Source organism: Equus asinus, chromosome 30 (genome assembly GCF_041296235.1).
Source record: "Equus asinus isolate D_3611 breed Donkey chromosome 30, EquAss-T2T_v2, whole genome shotgun sequence".
In the NCBI taxonomy this organism is placed as follows: Eukaryota; Metazoa; Chordata; class Mammalia; order Perissodactyla; family Equidae; genus Equus; species Equus asinus.
This window is the reverse complement of record NC_091819.1, coordinates 19,134,693-19,152,665: the sequence shown is the minus strand read 5'-3', so window position 1 is coordinate 19,152,665 and position 17,973 is coordinate 19,134,693. Positions and strand designations below refer to the sequence as shown.

Below are 17,973 nucleotides of genomic sequence, written 5' to 3'. Positions count from 1 at the left end.
TTTTTTTTTTTCGAGGAAGATTAGGCCTGAGCTAACATCTGCCACCGATCCTCCTCTTTTATGTGCTGAGGAAGACTGGCTCTGAGCTAACATCCGTGCCTATCTTCCTCTACTTTATATGTAGGACAGCTGCCACAGCATGGCTTAATAAGTACCCACGATCTGAACTGGTGAACCCCGCGCTGCCGAAGCGGAACATGCGAACATAACCACTGCGCCACCAGGCTAGCCCAGGGACATTCTAGATGGACACCCAGCTGTCTCTAGGTTGGTTGGTTTGTTTGTTTTTTGGTACAAGGATCCAAAGGCCCTAAAGAGGCACTTTGCTTTTTTTGAAATTAGCATTTTATTTACTTAAGTTTCAAATTCAAATATCTCCTTAAACTTTTAAGCTCATTTTACATAGCTTATTATTCCTCTTTTATCTTTCTTTCTTTTTTTTTTTTACAATCACTTTTTAAAGGGGGCCTTTGATTAATGTTTGGCCCTAAAGACTTTTGAATTGCATTCATAAATTTAATCTGCTTTTCAAGTACTTCAATTGCTTGATTAAAAACAGACTTTCCCAAGTATTTCAATAGCTCGTGTAATCTAATAAATTAAACCTATAAATATGGAAATTCTTAGATTCTCTGAAACTTCCCAGTACCTTGGTTTACAAGCCAAGAACATTTTTTAAAGTTTTTTTTGCTAGGTATGCTTTTCTTGGTGAGGAAGATTGGCCCTGAGCTAACATCTGTTGCCAATCTTCCTCTTTTTTTTCTATTCCTCTTTTCTCCCCAAGGCCCCAGTACATAGTTGTATATCCTAATTGTAAGTCCTTCTAGTTCTTCTGTGTGGGATGCCGCCACAGCATGGCTTGATGAGCGATGCGTAGGTCTGCACCCAGGATCTGAACCAGTGAACCCTGGGCTGACAAAGTGGAGTGTGTGAACTTAACCACTATGTCACCCGGGCCTATCCCAAACATTTTTTAGTTAAGACATTTAGTCACCAAAAAATCAAAATCAAGTAAGCAATTACATAATTGAAATTGGAATCTTAAGGGTAATCTTTTAGATCTTCTGCTATTCCCTGCTAGTCTCTAATATATTAAATTCTCTTAAGTATTACAAATACTTAAGATCCCAAACATGGAAAGAACATTCTTGAATTTAATTAATTAATTAATTTTAATTAATTTAAACATTAATATAAGAACTTTTACTTACTTCTATATTATCTCTATAGTTAACTCCAAATCTTCAGATTACTTCATTGAGTAATTTTGGGTTTGGAGATTTTATCAGAGATGGATGAGATTTTCAGTTGAATAGAGATTTGGGTTGGGATGGGGGTGCTGAAGCTACAAACACCCAAAAAGATTTTCTTATCCTTTTATCACCCTTTTATGCCAATAAGGAACTTCAAGTTCATGTCCTAGAAATGGGGTGGCCTCTCCCCTGTTCCGCAGGGTTCAAGGTACGTAACTGCTGATTCTCACTACTGAGGAATGTGCAGTCAGCCAGTTTTCACAGCACTTGACTGAGTTCAAATAATCAATCGGCTGCTTGATTCCATTTTGCATTCTTTTCAAATTCTTCCTGTTAGCAGGGCCACACCCCTTGCAGATACCTAAATGCACTCCTCTTTGTCTATGTAATTTATGTATGGGGCTCACTCTGTGGTCACAGGTTTAACGTCACTCTCTGAAAAGCAAGATTCAGACTCACCACCAACTCCCTGCTCCAAACTCAACGAGACGATGAAGTTCATCTCTGGGAGAGGGTGTTACCTGAACTCTGGATGAGATGAGCATCCAAACGGATCCATTGGTTGCAGCGGAAACATACACCCCTCACTCCCAGCCAGCTGTCTAGAGGAAAACCATTATGAGCATCAGATAAATGAAGTACTCTCCGAATTAAGTGAAATAAATTATATTCATGTATCAAGATATGTATGTTGGGGTATACATTAAAAGAAGTTGCAGTTGTCTTCAGTAACTGTGGTCATGATGCTTTTTTATCCCATTAAGATTGGAACCAACCCACACCTTGCACCCCAGTTTCATTTTTTGTCAAATTTTGGGTATGAGGAGTAGTCAGTGCTCGCTTTCCTGCTCAAGGCGCTGGACTGGCTGGTGAAAGGTGGCTATTAATGCAGTCCAGCCCACACTTCTCTAAGGAGCTTCTAGGCCCAACCTGGAAGGATTTATTCTATAGCCTCAGCTGAGGAAGAGTAAGTCTGGAAGAAAGAGGCAGGAAAGGTCTCAACACAAAGGAGAAAGCTCTAGATGTTGGGGGTTGGCATAACCCCTTCATGTTGGTGGGGTGTGAGGAGCAAGAGGTGAAGTTGTAACAATATCAATATAGTATTATCATGTAGAAATACTTAGATGCTGGGTGGGAAGGAGACCCCTAGTCTCCCATCTCCTAATGGGACAGCCTGGGAGAGGGGAGGCATCAAGGTGTGTGTGGAACAGGAAATCTGTTCTGGATCAGAGGCTAAATGTAACTGTAGCCTGTAATCCACTACTGATTGCTCAATAGTAGCTAAGACTTGGAAAACAAGGGTTATATCTCTACCGTTATTGGATAAAATAAATAGAATTTAAACAATGACATTCAGAGAATGTCCAGCTTCTCACTCCCCAGCATTAAATGCTCAGAGGGTAGATTCACAGCAGATTGGGTGCTGTGATGACAGAGGCGGTGATCACCACTAGTTACCCAGCTCCAGCACTCACTGGAGCCATTAGAAGGTCTTCTCGGGAGCCCAGCACTGTCCCACCTGCGGGAATGTGGGACCCAGAACATATACCTCTCTGCTAAGTATTTAGTGTTCTGGATTCTGAATGTCTATAAGTATTTAATTCAGAAAATTGGAACAAACTATAATTGCTTTCTTGAGGGGGAAAACCAGATTCATTAATTTTTGACCTCCAATGTTTACTAGCTAACATATCTGGACCATGTGTTTAAAAGTTTTCAGATAAGCAAGGAGAAAAGGCTGGAATGATCCATATGGTGTTGCATTAGAGTTAGAGACATTGGTATGAACTCACGTCTAGCTTAATATAGTTACAGATGGTTATATAGAAATATTTATAGACGTGTGTACACATGGGTTAGTATACACATATATTTCCTTGTTCTGTCAGCTGGGAGTCTGAAAATTTACTTAGTAGATTTGTTGCTGGTAGTGGTATTGTGTAACTTAAAACTATTTTGTGTGCATTGTAGGGTATAATGATGTTGTTGGGGACCAGGTGTTCACTGTGGAAGTAAGAGAAAATATGGAGAGGAGAAAGATAAGAAAGTACCCTGTGATATTATCATTCCTATTTCTGCCCATTGAATGGGCCTAGAAGCAACCCAATAGCAATGAGCACACCTGTAGCCCAGATCTTGGTTTCTAAAAACCATACTCTCTCTAAAAGGAACCAGATCTCCTTGAAAAAATGGTTAATTCAAGGTCTGGGGCAAGGAAACTTAAAAGTAAGCCTATAATATCTTGTACTAGAAAATAAGAAAGTGCTCAAAGATTAATGAGATTAGTGAGGTCATAAGATCTATACTGGTCAAACCTGGGACAATTTGAGCATCAAATATTAATAATGCTTCAAAATTAATCCATGAATCCATAATGATGCCAAAAATAAAAGTGGAGGAAGGAAAGCTCTTCTTTACAGACAAATGCCAGGTACTCAGTGTAGTAGTGATAGTACTGGAAAAAAATCACTGTTTTATAACCATCAACATAATAATTGTTACAGGCAAGGATCATGAATGGATGCTAAAACAACTGAGTGAAAGTTTGTTGGAATATAAAAAATTCAGATAATATCCAAATATCAAATCACAGATATCTTCTTAATTACAATAAACACCACCTGGAGCATGTGATCAACCGTAGCATCACCACAATCGGATAAACTGACGTTAGATGTCTTCTGACATGACGCAATGGAAAGTGCGAAATGTTACCTGTACATTATTCTTACTAAATGTTTTACCTGAATCTAATCATGAAAAACCAATCAGACAAATGTAGACTATGGAGTGTTTCACAAAAGAATGATCTGGACTCTTCAAAAGCATCAATGTCATAAAAGACAAAAGAAAAAAAAAGACGTGGACAGGACTGTTCTAGATTAACGGAGACACAAAAGAAATGACAACAAAATGCAATTTATAATCCTTGATTGATCCTGAATTTTAAAAAACAGCTATAAAAGACAGTTTGGTAACAGTTGGAGAAAGTCGAATATGGACTTTTATGGAATATGAGATAATATTATATTGATGTCAAATTTTTTGGGTGTGATGATGGTTTTGTGGTTATGTAGGAGAATGTCCTTGTTCTTAGGAGACACTTACTTAAATACTTAAAAGTGAGTGTCATGATGTCTGCAACCCACTTTCAAGTGTTTCAGGAAATGTACATATATATATGGAGGGGGAGAGAGATAAAGAGAAACAAACATGACAAAAGTTAATCATTTATAATCTAGATTAAGGAAATATAGATATTGTGTTGTACGTCTAACCTTTCTATATGTTGAAATCATTATAAATTATAAATTGGGATGAAAAAAGAGAGAGTGATCAACAAGTCAAAGGCAGCTAAGGGGTCCTAAGAAAACAGAAGAGGGAGGAGAGAGAGATCCTCCAGTATCTAGGTGAGGGAAGAGCAACAACCTAGAAGGAGCCGGGGTCCTTGAATGACTGCATGGAGTCCAATGACTCAATGGAGCCTGGCTCCATTGCTGGCCTGCACTGAATTGGAATGTAAGTGAGAAACAAACTTTTATTTTCTTAGACTATTGAGATTTTAAAGTTGTTACAACATTTTAGCCTACCTGACTCATACATGTGTTATGTGAGTTGAAAGTTGATTATCATCACACTCTGATAATCTTGTTACAACATTTTAGCCTACCTGACTCATACATGTGTTATGTAAGTTGAAAGTTGATTATCATCACACTCTGATAATCTGATTTGTACATCTTCCCAGGAGAGATTTACAGCTGAGTTGTCCTAATTATGCTTCTGTTGGTTGCTGGGCACCCACCCTTCTGATGAGGGCCTAGCCGGGCCAGGGCAATATTTGCCTCTTAGATTCTTTTTTTCTCTGCTTCCTGGGTTGGTACTCTAATCAACAGCCTTTTGTTTAGATAAATCAGTACCTCTAGGAAGACAGTGAGGTCTTATTCATTAGAAAGGATTCTTTCTTTTTAAGCAGAAGTTGCCCCCCAAAATGACAAACTAGGGGGGAAAATCAACAACTCTGAAACACGCATAATAAAGAGCAATTTTTTAAACTTACAGAAGTCTCATAAATCAACAAGAAAAATATAGACAAGACAATCTCTTGTATCAAAAGGGAAAAGAAAAGCAAATAGCAAATAGAGTAACAGACCTCCACTCCTGGAGATAGGCAAAATGGGGGAAGGGGTTCAAAAGGTACAAACTCCCAATGATAAAATCAATAACTCCCGGGGCTGTAATGTTCAGCCTGATGACTATGCTTAATACTGTATTGCATATGTGAAATTGGCTAAGAAAGTAGATCTTCAAAGGTTTCATTCCAAGACAAAAACTTTTTTCTAACTATGGTGACAGATGTTAACTAGGCTTATTGTGGTAATCATTTCGTATTAGACACAAATATTGAATCATTATATTGCACACCTGGAACTAATAGAATGCTAAATGTCAATTATAGCTTAACAAATAAAATACTAAAAAAAGAATCTATGTATAGCATTAGTCTTACTTTCTATAGACACTGGGAAAATTCTTTTTGTATTACTACTTAATGATAACATTGCTAGTTTTTACTTATTTAAAATAGTGAAAGTTAGTTTATCTGGCAAACCAATAACGTGAAATCTCTTTACACTGTTAGTTCCACGCTCACTATGGTGAGCTTCTGGAGCAGCCCTTGCATTTCTGAATCCCTATGACTTAGCAGTGTGCTCCTTGCAAAAAATACCGACAGTGACCCTTGAAGGTCATAAAGATGGACTGGAAAACTGAAGTACTTTCTGAACCTTAAAAAATTCTGTACAGAGTGATTTCAATGTAATTCAGAATTCGAATTCTTTGAAAATCAGTAATCGGTATCTGGTATATAAGATAACTTATTCTCTATTAAATTGTGTAATGCTCAATTACTTGAACAGAGAAATTATATCACCAACTTGCTAAACATGGAGTTGCATCAGTTAAGAAACTAAACCGTCAAGTGTGTGTGCATTAGCTTTTCTGCCTGAAAGTAAATGATAAGGCAAATCATCTATGTCGGTATCTTAAATTTTTCAGCAGAAGTGAGGACCTATATTATTAAAAATTCTAACTCTTAGGGCTGGCCTGGTGGCATAGTGGTTAAGTTTGAGCACTCCGCTTTGGTGGCCCAGAGCTTGCCAGTTCGGATCCTGGGTGTGGACCTACACATCGCTCATCAAGCCACGCTGTGGCAGTGTCCCACATACAGAATAGAGAAAGACTGGCACAGATGTTAGCTCAGGGCCAATCTTCCTCACCAAAAAATAAATAAATAGTAAATCTTTCCATGGGAAGACCATTTTGTTATGTGTTTGGTAGTAAGAGTAGCTGCAAGGACTGAGTCAAGGCAAGATCCATTCATGTTTGGATTCCAGTCATCCTGTCTTCAGTTGGTAGCAGTTAGGAAATGCTAAAACGGAGTCATCACCATTGTATCCCTACCAGCTAGCCTGGGGGATGCTTAATAAATATTTGTTAAATGAAAAAAGAAAAAGGTTAGTGCTATCAGTAGAAGCCTTTAACTCTCTTGTGTTTTAATCTCCCCACACTATCCTACTTTACTTCCCTGCATAGTGATGCTATGAATATCAATAACGTCGTGTGTGTTACACATCACGGGCTTTTAAACTGCATTTTGAGGCGTGTCAATATTTTTAAACATTGTTAGAGTTCCGTGGCTTATGACAAAGGGTTGGTCACTGTAAATGTAGTTAGCACAGCAGCGTCTGCTAGCCAGCGATTGCGGAAGCGAGGATTCTATCCTCCCTCAGAGACTGGGAGCCCAGCTCTGTCCTTTTGGATGATTCCATTTCAAAGGAACGGCTCTCAGGTCCTTGAGAAAGCCATTTCTGACTTGTAGGAGATACATACATATCTCAAAGGGACAAAGGAAAGATTCACAGTCGTAAGTCGTTTTTAGTAAAAGTTCAAAGAAATGGAGGTCAGTGGCCTAGCCTCAGACGTTGGCGGGAACCACGGACTCTCCGGGCAGCTGCGAGCTTTCCCAGGTAGGCATATTAACGGGAGGGGGAGGGGAGGTGGGCTCGGTCTTGGGACTGGCCTGCTGCTGCAAGAAGCCACGTGAGAGGGCGCTCAGGGCGCAGCAGTCTCCGCGGAGTGGATTATGGGCTGAAAGGTCTGCAGCTTTCAGAGCGATCTGTCAGCAAAAGTAGTTCCCAAACATGATCAAATGTTCCATTCTGCAATCCGCAATCCACCGTCACTGTTCGCTATGCTCCAATCAAGCACCCAAGTGGGCAGTAGGCGAAGAGCAGGGGGCAGCAGAGGGAGCGGGGTGGAGTGGGGTGGGTGACGGGCCACGTGGCATGGGTGACTGTCGCGCCGCAGGGAACCGGAAACACGGAGAAGCAAAGCGAAAGTGACCACCCCAGAGAAAGTGGGCGGGTGGCCCTTTAGCTTTTGGGCCCCGGCCGCTCTCTGCCTCACCTCCCCCATCACTGCCTAGTCTCTGCCCTGGCGTTTACGCCTAACCCGTGCGGCCACCGCGGCGAGGCCAGGGGGCCAGGGCCGGGGGCTGAGCCAGCTCAGGCTCCTCCCGCCCGCCCGAGCCGCGAGCGCCGCCGCGCCCCGCCCTGCCCGGGTCGCCTGTGCTCAGTCCCGCGCTCGCTCGGTCATGGGCGCCGCCGACTCCTCGGCTCTGGCCCGCCTCGGCCTCCCCGCGCCGCCCCGGTCCCGCTGGCTGGGGGTGGCCGCGCTGGGACTGGCCGCCGTGGCGCTGGGGGCCGTGGCCTGGCGCCGCGCGAGGCCCCGGCGGCGCGGGCGGCTGCAGCAGGTGGGCACCGTGGCGCAGCTCTGGATCTACCCGGTCAAGTCCTGCAGGGGGGTGCCGGTGAGCGCGGCCGAGTGCACGGCCATGGGGCTGCGCAGCGGCCACCTGCGGGACAGGTACAGCCGGGCCGGGCGCGGGCGCAGCGCGGGACGTGCTGGGAGAGCTGGGGGAGGTGGGGCCTGCCCCCGAGAAAATAGGTTTGCCACGTGGGTTTCTTGGGCTGCTTGTTGGACCCTCTGCCCTTGATTCTTTAGCCAAGAACGTCAAGTTCATGTCTGATTCCGATTTGGAAAAGTAGATAGAGGTAAACCCTTGTCCCTCTGTGGATGAGAGGTTCTTCCTATGAAAGGACAGGACCTGACTTGCTTATCTCCAAGGCTCCTGCAAGTTCTAAACTTTCTGGTTCTGTCTTAGCATATGGCCCCAGAGTGGGAAAATAAAATGCTATTGGCACTAGTGGGCAGACGGGAGCCATGCTGAAACCAAGTCTTGTTGGAGGAGACTGGCTTTGGTCTTGCTGGGGCTTGTTTCCTGCAGGTCTCCAGTCCTGGCGAAGGTGCCTGGAAGACCCAGCAGGTGGGGAGACCTGAGCCACTCTAATGAGTAATGAGCAGAGTGAAGTCTTATGTTGGGGAGAGAGGGTGTCCGGGGAATTGCAAGTGTAATATTTGCCGTTAAGAGAATAGTGTGTCTCCTACCCCAGAGGCAGAGTGGTCCTCAGTGAAGAACTATGTGGGTCCCTCCCCACACAGGGCCTGGCACATAGAAATTTCATTCCCTTCCCTTGGAAAAGAAAAGGTTCTCTGTCATTTAAGTCACCCCAAAGGTGAGGTCACACACACATACTCCTTGACACAGAATTATGCCGCTGGATATTGAGAAGGTTTTCTTAACAGTGAAGGATGCTGGAAAGAGTGATTAAGGAAGAATGGAATCTCCTTCTTTGCTTCCTTAGGATTAAGATGACTTCCTGTCTGCTTGGGATGGTTTGGCTGTGGTCCTGTGGCTAGTGGGGAGGGGGGTTTCCAAGTAGTTCGTTCAAGGAACCTGCTAGCAGAGGCTGCTGCCCTGAGTTCCCTCTGGGACGCATGTCTTCACTCTTCTCTGAAGACTGCTGTCCTCTTAAAGAAATGCGAGCTTCCAAGGCATTGGAAGACTTCAACTTGCTTTAGAGAAGTGTTGGGTATGCAGACTGTGTAACTCATGGGGGATTTTCCATCCCCCTCCACCCCAGATTTCTCATTCTAGAGCTTTTTAAAACTGTAACTTCCTGAGATTCCCATCCCAGATCTGCAGAATGGAAATCACCAAGAGTGAAGCCAACTGGTGTAAAGTGTTTAAATGTCCCCACATGGGGCCGGTCCCGTGGCCGAGTGGTTAAGTTCACGTGCTCCGCTTTGGAGGCCCGGGGTTTCGCCGGTTCGAATCCTGGGTGAGGACATGGCACCGCTCATCAGGCCATGCTGAGGCGGTGTCCCACATGCTACAACTAGAAGGACCCACAATTGAAAATATACAACTCTGTACTGGGGGGCTTTGGGGAGAAAAAGGAAAAGTAAAATGTAAAATAAATGTCTCCCCATGTGATTCTGATGCTATAATTAAAGGGTTTTATCTGGACCATTAGAAGAGCATGTTTACAGTTTATTCAAATATGAAGGATTAGAAAAGCTTTCTGGGGGCCGGCCCCATGGCCAAGTGGTTAGGTTCGCCAGCTCCGCTGCAGGCGGCCCAGTGTTTCGTTGGTTCGAATCCTGGGCTTGGACGTGGCACCGCTCATTGAGCCACGCTGAGGTGGTGTCCCACATGCCACGACTAGAAGGACCCGCAACTTAAAATATACAACTGTGTACCAGGGGGCTTTGGGGAGAAAAAAAGGAAAAAAATAAAATCTTAAAAAAAAAGAAGAAAAGCTTTCTGATTGCTGGGAAGACTCCTGGATGCCCTCCGAAAACTGAGAGAGGCAAATTCTCATGATGCACGTCCAGAGCAATGGCCTTGTGCTCCTTTCTTCCCCCGCCTGAAGGATTGGGGTGGTCTCACAGAGAGATTTCCAATTCTTATCAGTATTTCATCTGATCATCTGAATGACTGTTGCTTTCCCACTTCTCATTGTCACTCCTTTGCTGTGACTGTTGCTTCCATGGAAAGAAAATATTCGTCCTTTGCTTTTCTGCTTCCGTGGGCATCCTAAAATAAAAGGAGCTGTTAACTTTACCTTGTTTTGAAGAATACATGCTTGGGATGGGGTGGAGGGAAGGCATGGAACAAACATTTCTTCAGTGCTTCGTATGCAGCAGACACTGAGCTAAATCCTGGGATGCAGAGGATCTTATTTAAGCCTCGTTAACAGTCTTGTGGGCTGGATATTATCTCCACTTTGAAAATAAGGAAACAGTATCAGAAAGGATGTGTCACACCCAAGATCACAAAACCATTGGATGCTGGCGAGATTTGAGCTCAGATCTCTGTGAGTGCGACACTCGCGCTCTTTCTGTGAAACCAGTGTGTGATTTGGAAGGGCAGGATTGCACCGAGAACTTGGGCAAAGTCCTTTAACCTCTTGGCACATCAGTTTTTTTCATTTGTGAAAGAAAGAGGTTGACCTTACTGATCTCTAAGACCCTATCTAATCTAGATTGTATTTATTAAAGGATGATTGAAACTGAAAGAAAGCTGGAAAGAGCCCTGCTGAAGGACGCTATTGTTCTCTCAACCTGAAACTTCAATTACAAAACTACAGATAGTCTGAATGTAGGAAAGAACTCCTTTATTTAAATTCTATTTGAACCTGTGTCTTTGGGTCTGTTCTAAGAGGCTGGGATCTTCCTCTATTCGTGCTCTGTGCCTCAAATCTTTAGAGCTGTTTTCTTCAAAGCTCTTAACCTATTTTTGAAATCCTTGGCTTGAGCACCCTGAGCTGTGAGCATGTTTAAAGTCCGCCCAGCGGAACGCTGGCATTGGCATTGGCTGTCTGCATTGGCGTGGCTGCCCTCCTTGACCTTGTAAATATCCATTCCTCTTAGCAGCCCTATATGACCCGACCATATAAATGTGTGCAGACGCCTTCTGAAGCCAGCCCCGTATGCCTTCTGCACAGACTGTTGTCTCTTGGAGAAATGGAGTCCCTAAGTTGACTGTCCTGAGTGTCATTACTTCCCGGATTCCTCCTGCCTTTACCCTCCTCCTTTCTGTAGTGGGGTCCCTGCTTTGCCCCTTTTTGGGCTCAGTCATTCCTTTTTCCCCAGGCCAGTTTGTAAGTTTAGAAATGAGATTTTCCAGCCATCTTGGGCTGGTGCTTCCCACCGCTGCTGGTCGCTCAGAACGCTGTTGTCTTTCCGAGAATCTGAGCGCTGGGTTCCTGCACGATGCCCATACCACACACTCCTGTTTTATGTGTAAAATGAAGGTGCTGGCTTTTAGTTTTGCAGACTCGGTTGGAATAACTTGATCATGAAGAAATCTGTACTCCAGACTTGTTTGTTCTTTCTTTCCGATCTGGCGGAACAGAGCTCATTATTCATTTGCTGGGCATTGTTTGTGTGTAAGAGGTGAAAAATGTGATTACCCAGGTTGATGGGGTAATGAGGGTGGTTGGGCCATGTTGCAGAGAGCAGTCTTGGCTCTTCTTGTTTCTGTCCTGTCCCAGTGTAAGAATGCTTGCAAGTCGCCACTGGCATCTTCAGGTGGAGGAGTTGGCACAAAACCTCTGGCTGTTGCTTCTAGCTGTTACGGTCCTGGGGTTAACTCCCACGTGATTATGCAACAGACTGGAGCTAAGGGCAGGGGTTGAGAGCCAGAGCGAAGGGCTAAAGTTGAGGGATGGATGTGAGAGCAGACCCAGGCCAGGGTGGGCTGACTGTCAGAAGCAATGTGCAAGCAGGGCGGGACTCCTGTTTGGACGTGTGTCTGGGTGTGTGCAGATCTCAGAGGAAGTCTTGTCTCAGGACGGGCTGTGCTGGGAGTTCAGGGTGCAAGCTTGCGGGGGTTAACCAGAACAGGGTCTTCCAGAACTCTGCACCTCGGAATGAGGCTGGAAATAGGGAACAGGGCCTAGCCCCGAGGGAACAGGGCTGTAACAAAGTAGGCAGGATTTCCCTGGGTTCCAGAACCCACCCTCACCCCTCAGGTGAGTGGGTCAGAGAACTCTGGGAACCAAAGACACCTAGAAGGGAAAAGATGAAGTCTTCAGAGGGGTGGGGGCCTGGTACTGCCCAGTATCACAAGCTCCAGGGAGGAAGTAGCCAGGACAATTTCTAAAATGTCCTTACATGTCACCACCACCCCTGCTATATGCCCTCACACCTACATGCATGCCAGTGAGCGCACAGATGCCAGCCATTGTCTGCTGGCTTGGTTGCACGAAAGGGACGGTTCATCCAGCACCTGGATAAGGATAGGTTGCCTAACTGGGAGGTTCCAAAAGTAGGACTAACCTCAGGGTCAGGACAGGGCTGACACTGAGCTCCCTGCACTCTGATATTAGATGTCCTCATCAGGTCACTTCAGATATTCCCATTTGGCTCCAGTCATATTTTGAAATGTCTCCCTCGGAGGAGCTGCCCCTCATTCTGGAAGGGGCTGTCCTTTTTTATCCTGGTCACATTTGCAAAGCCCCAGTTTTTACTTGCCGCTCACTCGCCAGTGCTCTCAGCATTCTCCACTCACTGCACTTGTCTGCCAGTTCTGTTTTCATGAACTAGTGATGTCGAAACTTATTTCCCCTAAAGCTGCTACACTTCTTTTTCTTTTTTTTTTTTGCCCAGTCAAATTGTTCTGGTGCTGTAACTCAAAATGTATGCTCTGCTGTGTGTAAAAGCATAACCAGCTCGTCAGATCAGCCTCCCTTCCTATTCTCCACTCACCGCATTCTCCCTCTGAGACCCCGAGTGTGAGCACTGAGCCTGGATCAGTGGGCTCTCCAGGAGGTAGTGGCGTTCTTATCTAAGACACAATTTGCTTGACTCTCTGTTCTCTGAGTTAGAATGCATGCTTGAAAGGCTGGTTAGGGTTTCCTGGTTAGGATCCACGTGCCACAGCAAGTTAAACCAAGTAGAGGCTGGTTTAGGTCCTCTTGGAGTGACAAATATTAGAAGACCTTTGTCTAGGCTTTCAGTTCCCTGAAACCAGTATTTTTGGTCAACGTCATCCTGTTCCACGGCAAAAAGACCTGGAAGGCATTTCGCTTCCACCAGGGGCTTAGAGATGTATTAACAGGCCCGGGGGAGGTTTCTGACCAAAGCAGAATCCCAAAGGAGGCAACATAGTTACCTAAACTGTAAGGGAAGCTCCCTCAACTGGCCTCATTTTCTGGAATTTCAGAGTTGGCAATTTTCATCTGCTGGCCAGATGCTCTCTCCCACGACTCTTTCTTGCCAGACAAGCTCCTTTTGGGGGCCCCAACGTTTAGACCCAAAGAATCTGGCCAGCTTGGGATAATTGTCCAGAAAAAATTGTTGGGTCTCGAGTCGAGGCAGGGGGAGGATTTTGATGAAATAGTTCCTGAGACAGTGGAAGAGGATTCTCTGAGCATGCCCTTGTTTGTTTCTTGGCAGGTTTTGGTTGGTGATTAAGGAAGATGGACACATGGTCACTGCCCGGCAGGAGCCCCGCCTCATGCTGGTCTCCATCACCTATGAGGACGATCGCCTGATCCTCAGGGCTCCGGACATGGACCAGCTGGTTTTGCCGAGCAAGCAACCTTCCTCAAACACTCTCCATGACTGCAGGTGCTCTGCCTGGGGGCCTCCGGGGACCTGCGGCAGACCTGACTTTCCTTTGGGCTCTTCCCTGCACTCTGTCTAACTGCAGTTTGTACATGGGTGATGAGATTGGTGAAGGAAGTGTTCAAGAGAAGTCTAGTCTGGGTTGGGCTGGAGCTGGTGGTCAGGTGAGTGGGTGAAGCAGAATATTGCTTTAAGGAGGCTGAGGGTCTGTTTTAATCAGATATGGTAAGACATGCAGACGCAGAAGTGACTGTCATGAAGAAATACTTTTTTATATTCACAAATCTCTAGAAACCGAGGCCCATGCCATGTCGGGAAGTACCAGGGTCAGTTAGGAGGCAGAGGGAGCGGAGAAAACATGAACAAGAGCCTTTATTGTGGTTTCTGCAGGAAGGACTGGGTGAAGAAGGATGAGCAGGCTTAGGATTGGCTGGTTTGAATAATTTCAGTGAGCTCTGGGTTTAGGGGCTGTCCCTGGTTGTCTGGTACTTGGCCTTGGGTGATTAGGGCTGGTGAATAGTGGTCCAGAGTGGAAGAGCCCAACACAGGAGGTGGTTGGGGGGTGGGGCCTCTGGATTGGTTGCCAGCATATGAAAGGCTCATCACAGGTGAGCGATTTATCTCTAGAAATCGACTAGTCCTGGGAAAGGCACTTCCTTCAGCATCAGCAAAGCCCCAAGACGTCAAAGCATTAAAAAATAATAAGAAGAAAAAAGCATGATTAATACAAATATAGAGGGGGTACAAAGGGCCAATCTTTAGAGTTTGTCTCCTTTAGTTCAAGTCGGATGGGCTTCTATTCCGATTGCCAGCCCTCCAGCCAGGCAGACAGGGGAGTTGGTGGAGACGTCACCAGCTGTGTCTCAGGATCGGGTGATAAAGATGCTGGAACTCTTCAAGGTGACTCTGCAGCCTCTCAGGTCTGGGATTGAGGCTGAGGCATCTCTGGCAGGAGTCAGAAGTAAGAAATTTCCACCTCTGGGCAGAGATGCACCTCAGGCCTGGACTTCATTTCAGTCTGTGGGACCCCTGCAGGGCTGTCGGGTTCCAGGGCTCACCGGGGTCTTATCCTATGCTATCAGGAAGTCCTAGAGGCAGAGACATTTGTCATGAGCGCTCTGGATCCCTTTGTAAACCCCTGAGCATTTTTGGCATGTGGAAATTGGGGTTGTCCAAAGGTCCGAAGGCTCAGAGAGCCACAGATTGCTCCCGTGCCCTGATCATATGCTTTTACAGGCAAAGTGTCCGAGCTGACATCCATCACTCAAGGTTCCGAAATTTCAAAAGCTCAAAGCAATAATTCACTGAATACAGTATTTCAGTTACTTATCTCAGCAAGCGTATGAGGTGGATGCTGTTAATTCCACTTTACAAACGAGGAAACCAAGACTGAGATCACTGGAACAGCAGGCAGAACTAGAATTTGAACCCAGCTGCCTCCTTGGCCTTTGCTCTTAATGCCTGCACATGGGGAGGGGAAAAGATTTCCACACATCACAGGTTTTGAGCAAAGAAATTCACTGAAAAGAAAAACTGTAGGTCTTGATTAGAGGACATTCGCAGCTTGTGGGTAAATGCTTAGCTGACATGTGATGAGTGACAGATATGGATGTGGCCTGGTAGACTCACTTTGTCATTGACGCTAAGCAAGGTTTCCCCCTAAGGTTCTTTGCCTTCCTAAACAGGCAGACTCTGGGGGAATACAAACCCTCCTGGACGGAGAGAGGAGGATTATGTAGGGGCTTGATCCAGGCCTGACAAAGGCTCCAAGTGAAGCTCGTTCTTGTATAATTCTGTTCTACACATCAGTTGTGTTTCTGGCTGAGGGGGGAATGGAGAATCTTGGGAGTTTGGAGTGACTCCCAGCCACTGGGAGCTGTGTGTTTGGATTGACACAGAGAGGGAGAGAACGTAATCAGCATTCTACCCTCTCCAGCTGGTTAGACATGCTGTAACTCGTGTGGTCTGTATTTATAAGCTATTTTTAATGGATTGGTTGCCATGGGAACTGCTAAAAAACTGAAGAAATGATACAAAGTAGATGGTAAGTGACAAACAGTGATTATCATAGCCAGCTCACCAGAACCTAAAATAAAATAAAATAAACCAACAACCTCAAGTTGGAAAAAAAGTAAAGGAAATCCCTTAACACAGCCATATGGACGAGGATGCAATGTCACAGATCTTATTTTAATTTTTTTGACTTTTATTGTTAGTTTCTTGAATCAGCCGTCCCTGTTTGCCCTGTGTGGGGTTAAATTATTTGAGACCAATTATAGACCCGAATGTCTTCTTAATTATCTCAAAGATTTATGAGTAATTATGGTCTAAAAAGTCCAAGTTTATGTTTTAAAGTGAGAGAAAGTAAGAAATGACTTTAAACTCAGACAGTCCAACAGAAATTTTATTTCTTTATAACTGAAATAATAGTTCCCTTGGAAAGAGAAGAAATTTCTCTACCTGGGTTTCATTCAGTTACAAACTATATTGACTATTGATAGTATTATATACTTAAATACTTGATACGTCACAAAAGAATACACATAAAGTATATGTAAGGTGTAAAACAGTGTAATGAAACAAACACCTGTGTACAATTTAAGAAATACAACATGAGCAAGAAATATTTCAGATACCTTCCTGATATTCCACCCCTCAGAGGTAACCAGTATCCTGAATTTCTTTTTTTTCCCTCATTCTTCTGCTACTGTAAATAGTCTTTCTGAATATGTATGTGCTCCTAAATAATACACGGTTAAATTTTGCTTAGTTTTAAAGCTTATCAAAATGTTACTGTGTTGTATGTGTTCTTCTGCAAGTTCCTGTTTTACTCAACGTTGTGTTTCTAAGATTCATCCATTTACTTCTTGTAGCTGGTAGCTGTAATTCATTTTTTTTCACTGCTGGGTAGTTTCCACCGTATAAATGTGCTCCAGTTTACTTATTGGTTTTTTTGTCCATGCTCATATAAATGTTTGCAGTCTTTTTCCTAACATGAACGATGTTCTCTGAACATTCTTGGACATGTCTTTAATTCTTTAAGAAATTAATTTAGGAGTCGAATTACTGAATCATTGGGTATGTTCACATTAGTTTTTGTAAGAAAATGTCACATTGTTTCCTAAAACTAGTGTAGCAATTTGCACTTCATCGGAGAAAGGGTCCATTGTCTCATGTCCTTATCAGCTGGGTTGTTTGTTACTAGTCCTCATTATCTAGATTTTCTTACACTTTAAATTCTGTAAATATCTTTAAAATGAGTCACGTGGTATCTCTTTGCAGTTTTAATTTGTATTTCTCGGATTTCTAATGAGGTTAAATATTTTTTTTCTTTATGATCATTGGTACCTTGTGTTTTCTGGTCTCTGAAATTAATTTTTGTATTTTATGCCCAAGTTTTCCCTTATTGACAGGTAGTTATTCTTTCATTGACTCTATACAAATCTTTGGTCAATTATGAGATGCAAATATCCTGCTTTGTCGCTCATTTATTTTTTCTTGTGGTCTCTTCTGATAAATAGACATTCTTAATTTTATTATATTCAAATTAATTGCTTTTTGGATTAGCACTTTCTTTGTGAATTAAAAAATATACTCCACTCCAAGTTATAAAGATATTCTCCAACTATTTGTTTTTTATGCCTTACATTTATTCTTTTTTTTTTTTTAAAGACTGGCACCTGAGCGAACAACTGTTGCCAATCTTCTTTTTTTTTTCTTCTCCCCAAAGTCCCCCAGTACATAGTTGTATATTCTAGTTGTGAGTGTCTCTGGTTGTGCTGTGTGGGACTCCATCTCAGCATGGCCTGATGAGTGGTGCCATGTCTGGACGTTCCCGGGATCCGAACTGGCAAAACCCCGGGCCGCCGAAGTGGAGTGTGCTCACTTAACCACTGGGCCATGGGGCCAGCCCCATCCTACTATTTTTTTAAGCTATTGAAACTTGTTTTTTTCATTTATGTCTTCATTGCCTCTAGAGTTTATTTTTGTATATGGTTTGAGGTTGCAATCCAATATGATTTTTTTATATAGTTATCAGTTGTTCAGCACTTTATTGAATAATCCGTATGTTTCCCACTGACCTATAATGCCACCTCCACTGTTTATTAAGATCCTTAAGAGATGTCAACCTTTTTCTGAGCTCTCACTCAGTTGCACTGGTTTATTTATCAATTCCTGATCC

The 17,973-nt window shown here is 43.9% G+C and overlaps 1 protein-coding gene across 2 annotated transcripts in view; it reads left to right on the top strand.

Moving 5' to 3' along the window:
- The first annotated feature begins 7,628 nt into the window (after window positions 1-7,628).
- The window catches only part of MTARC2 (mitochondrial amidoxime reducing component 2), a 36,007-nt gene continuing 25,662 nt past the window's right edge, over window positions 7,629-17,973 (top strand). The window contains exons 1-2 of one of the 2 annotated variants that reach the window (XM_044762736.2): window positions 7,629-8,180; window positions 13,620-13,793. In XM_044762736.2, the coding sequence (XP_044618671.1) occupies window positions 7,909-8,180; window positions 13,620-13,793 (446 nt within the window). In that variant the 5' untranslated portion in view covers window positions 7,629-7,908. The remainder of the gene's footprint in view (window positions 8,181-13,619; window positions 13,794-17,973) is intronic. The other variant, XM_070501635.1, reaches the window with a different exon arrangement.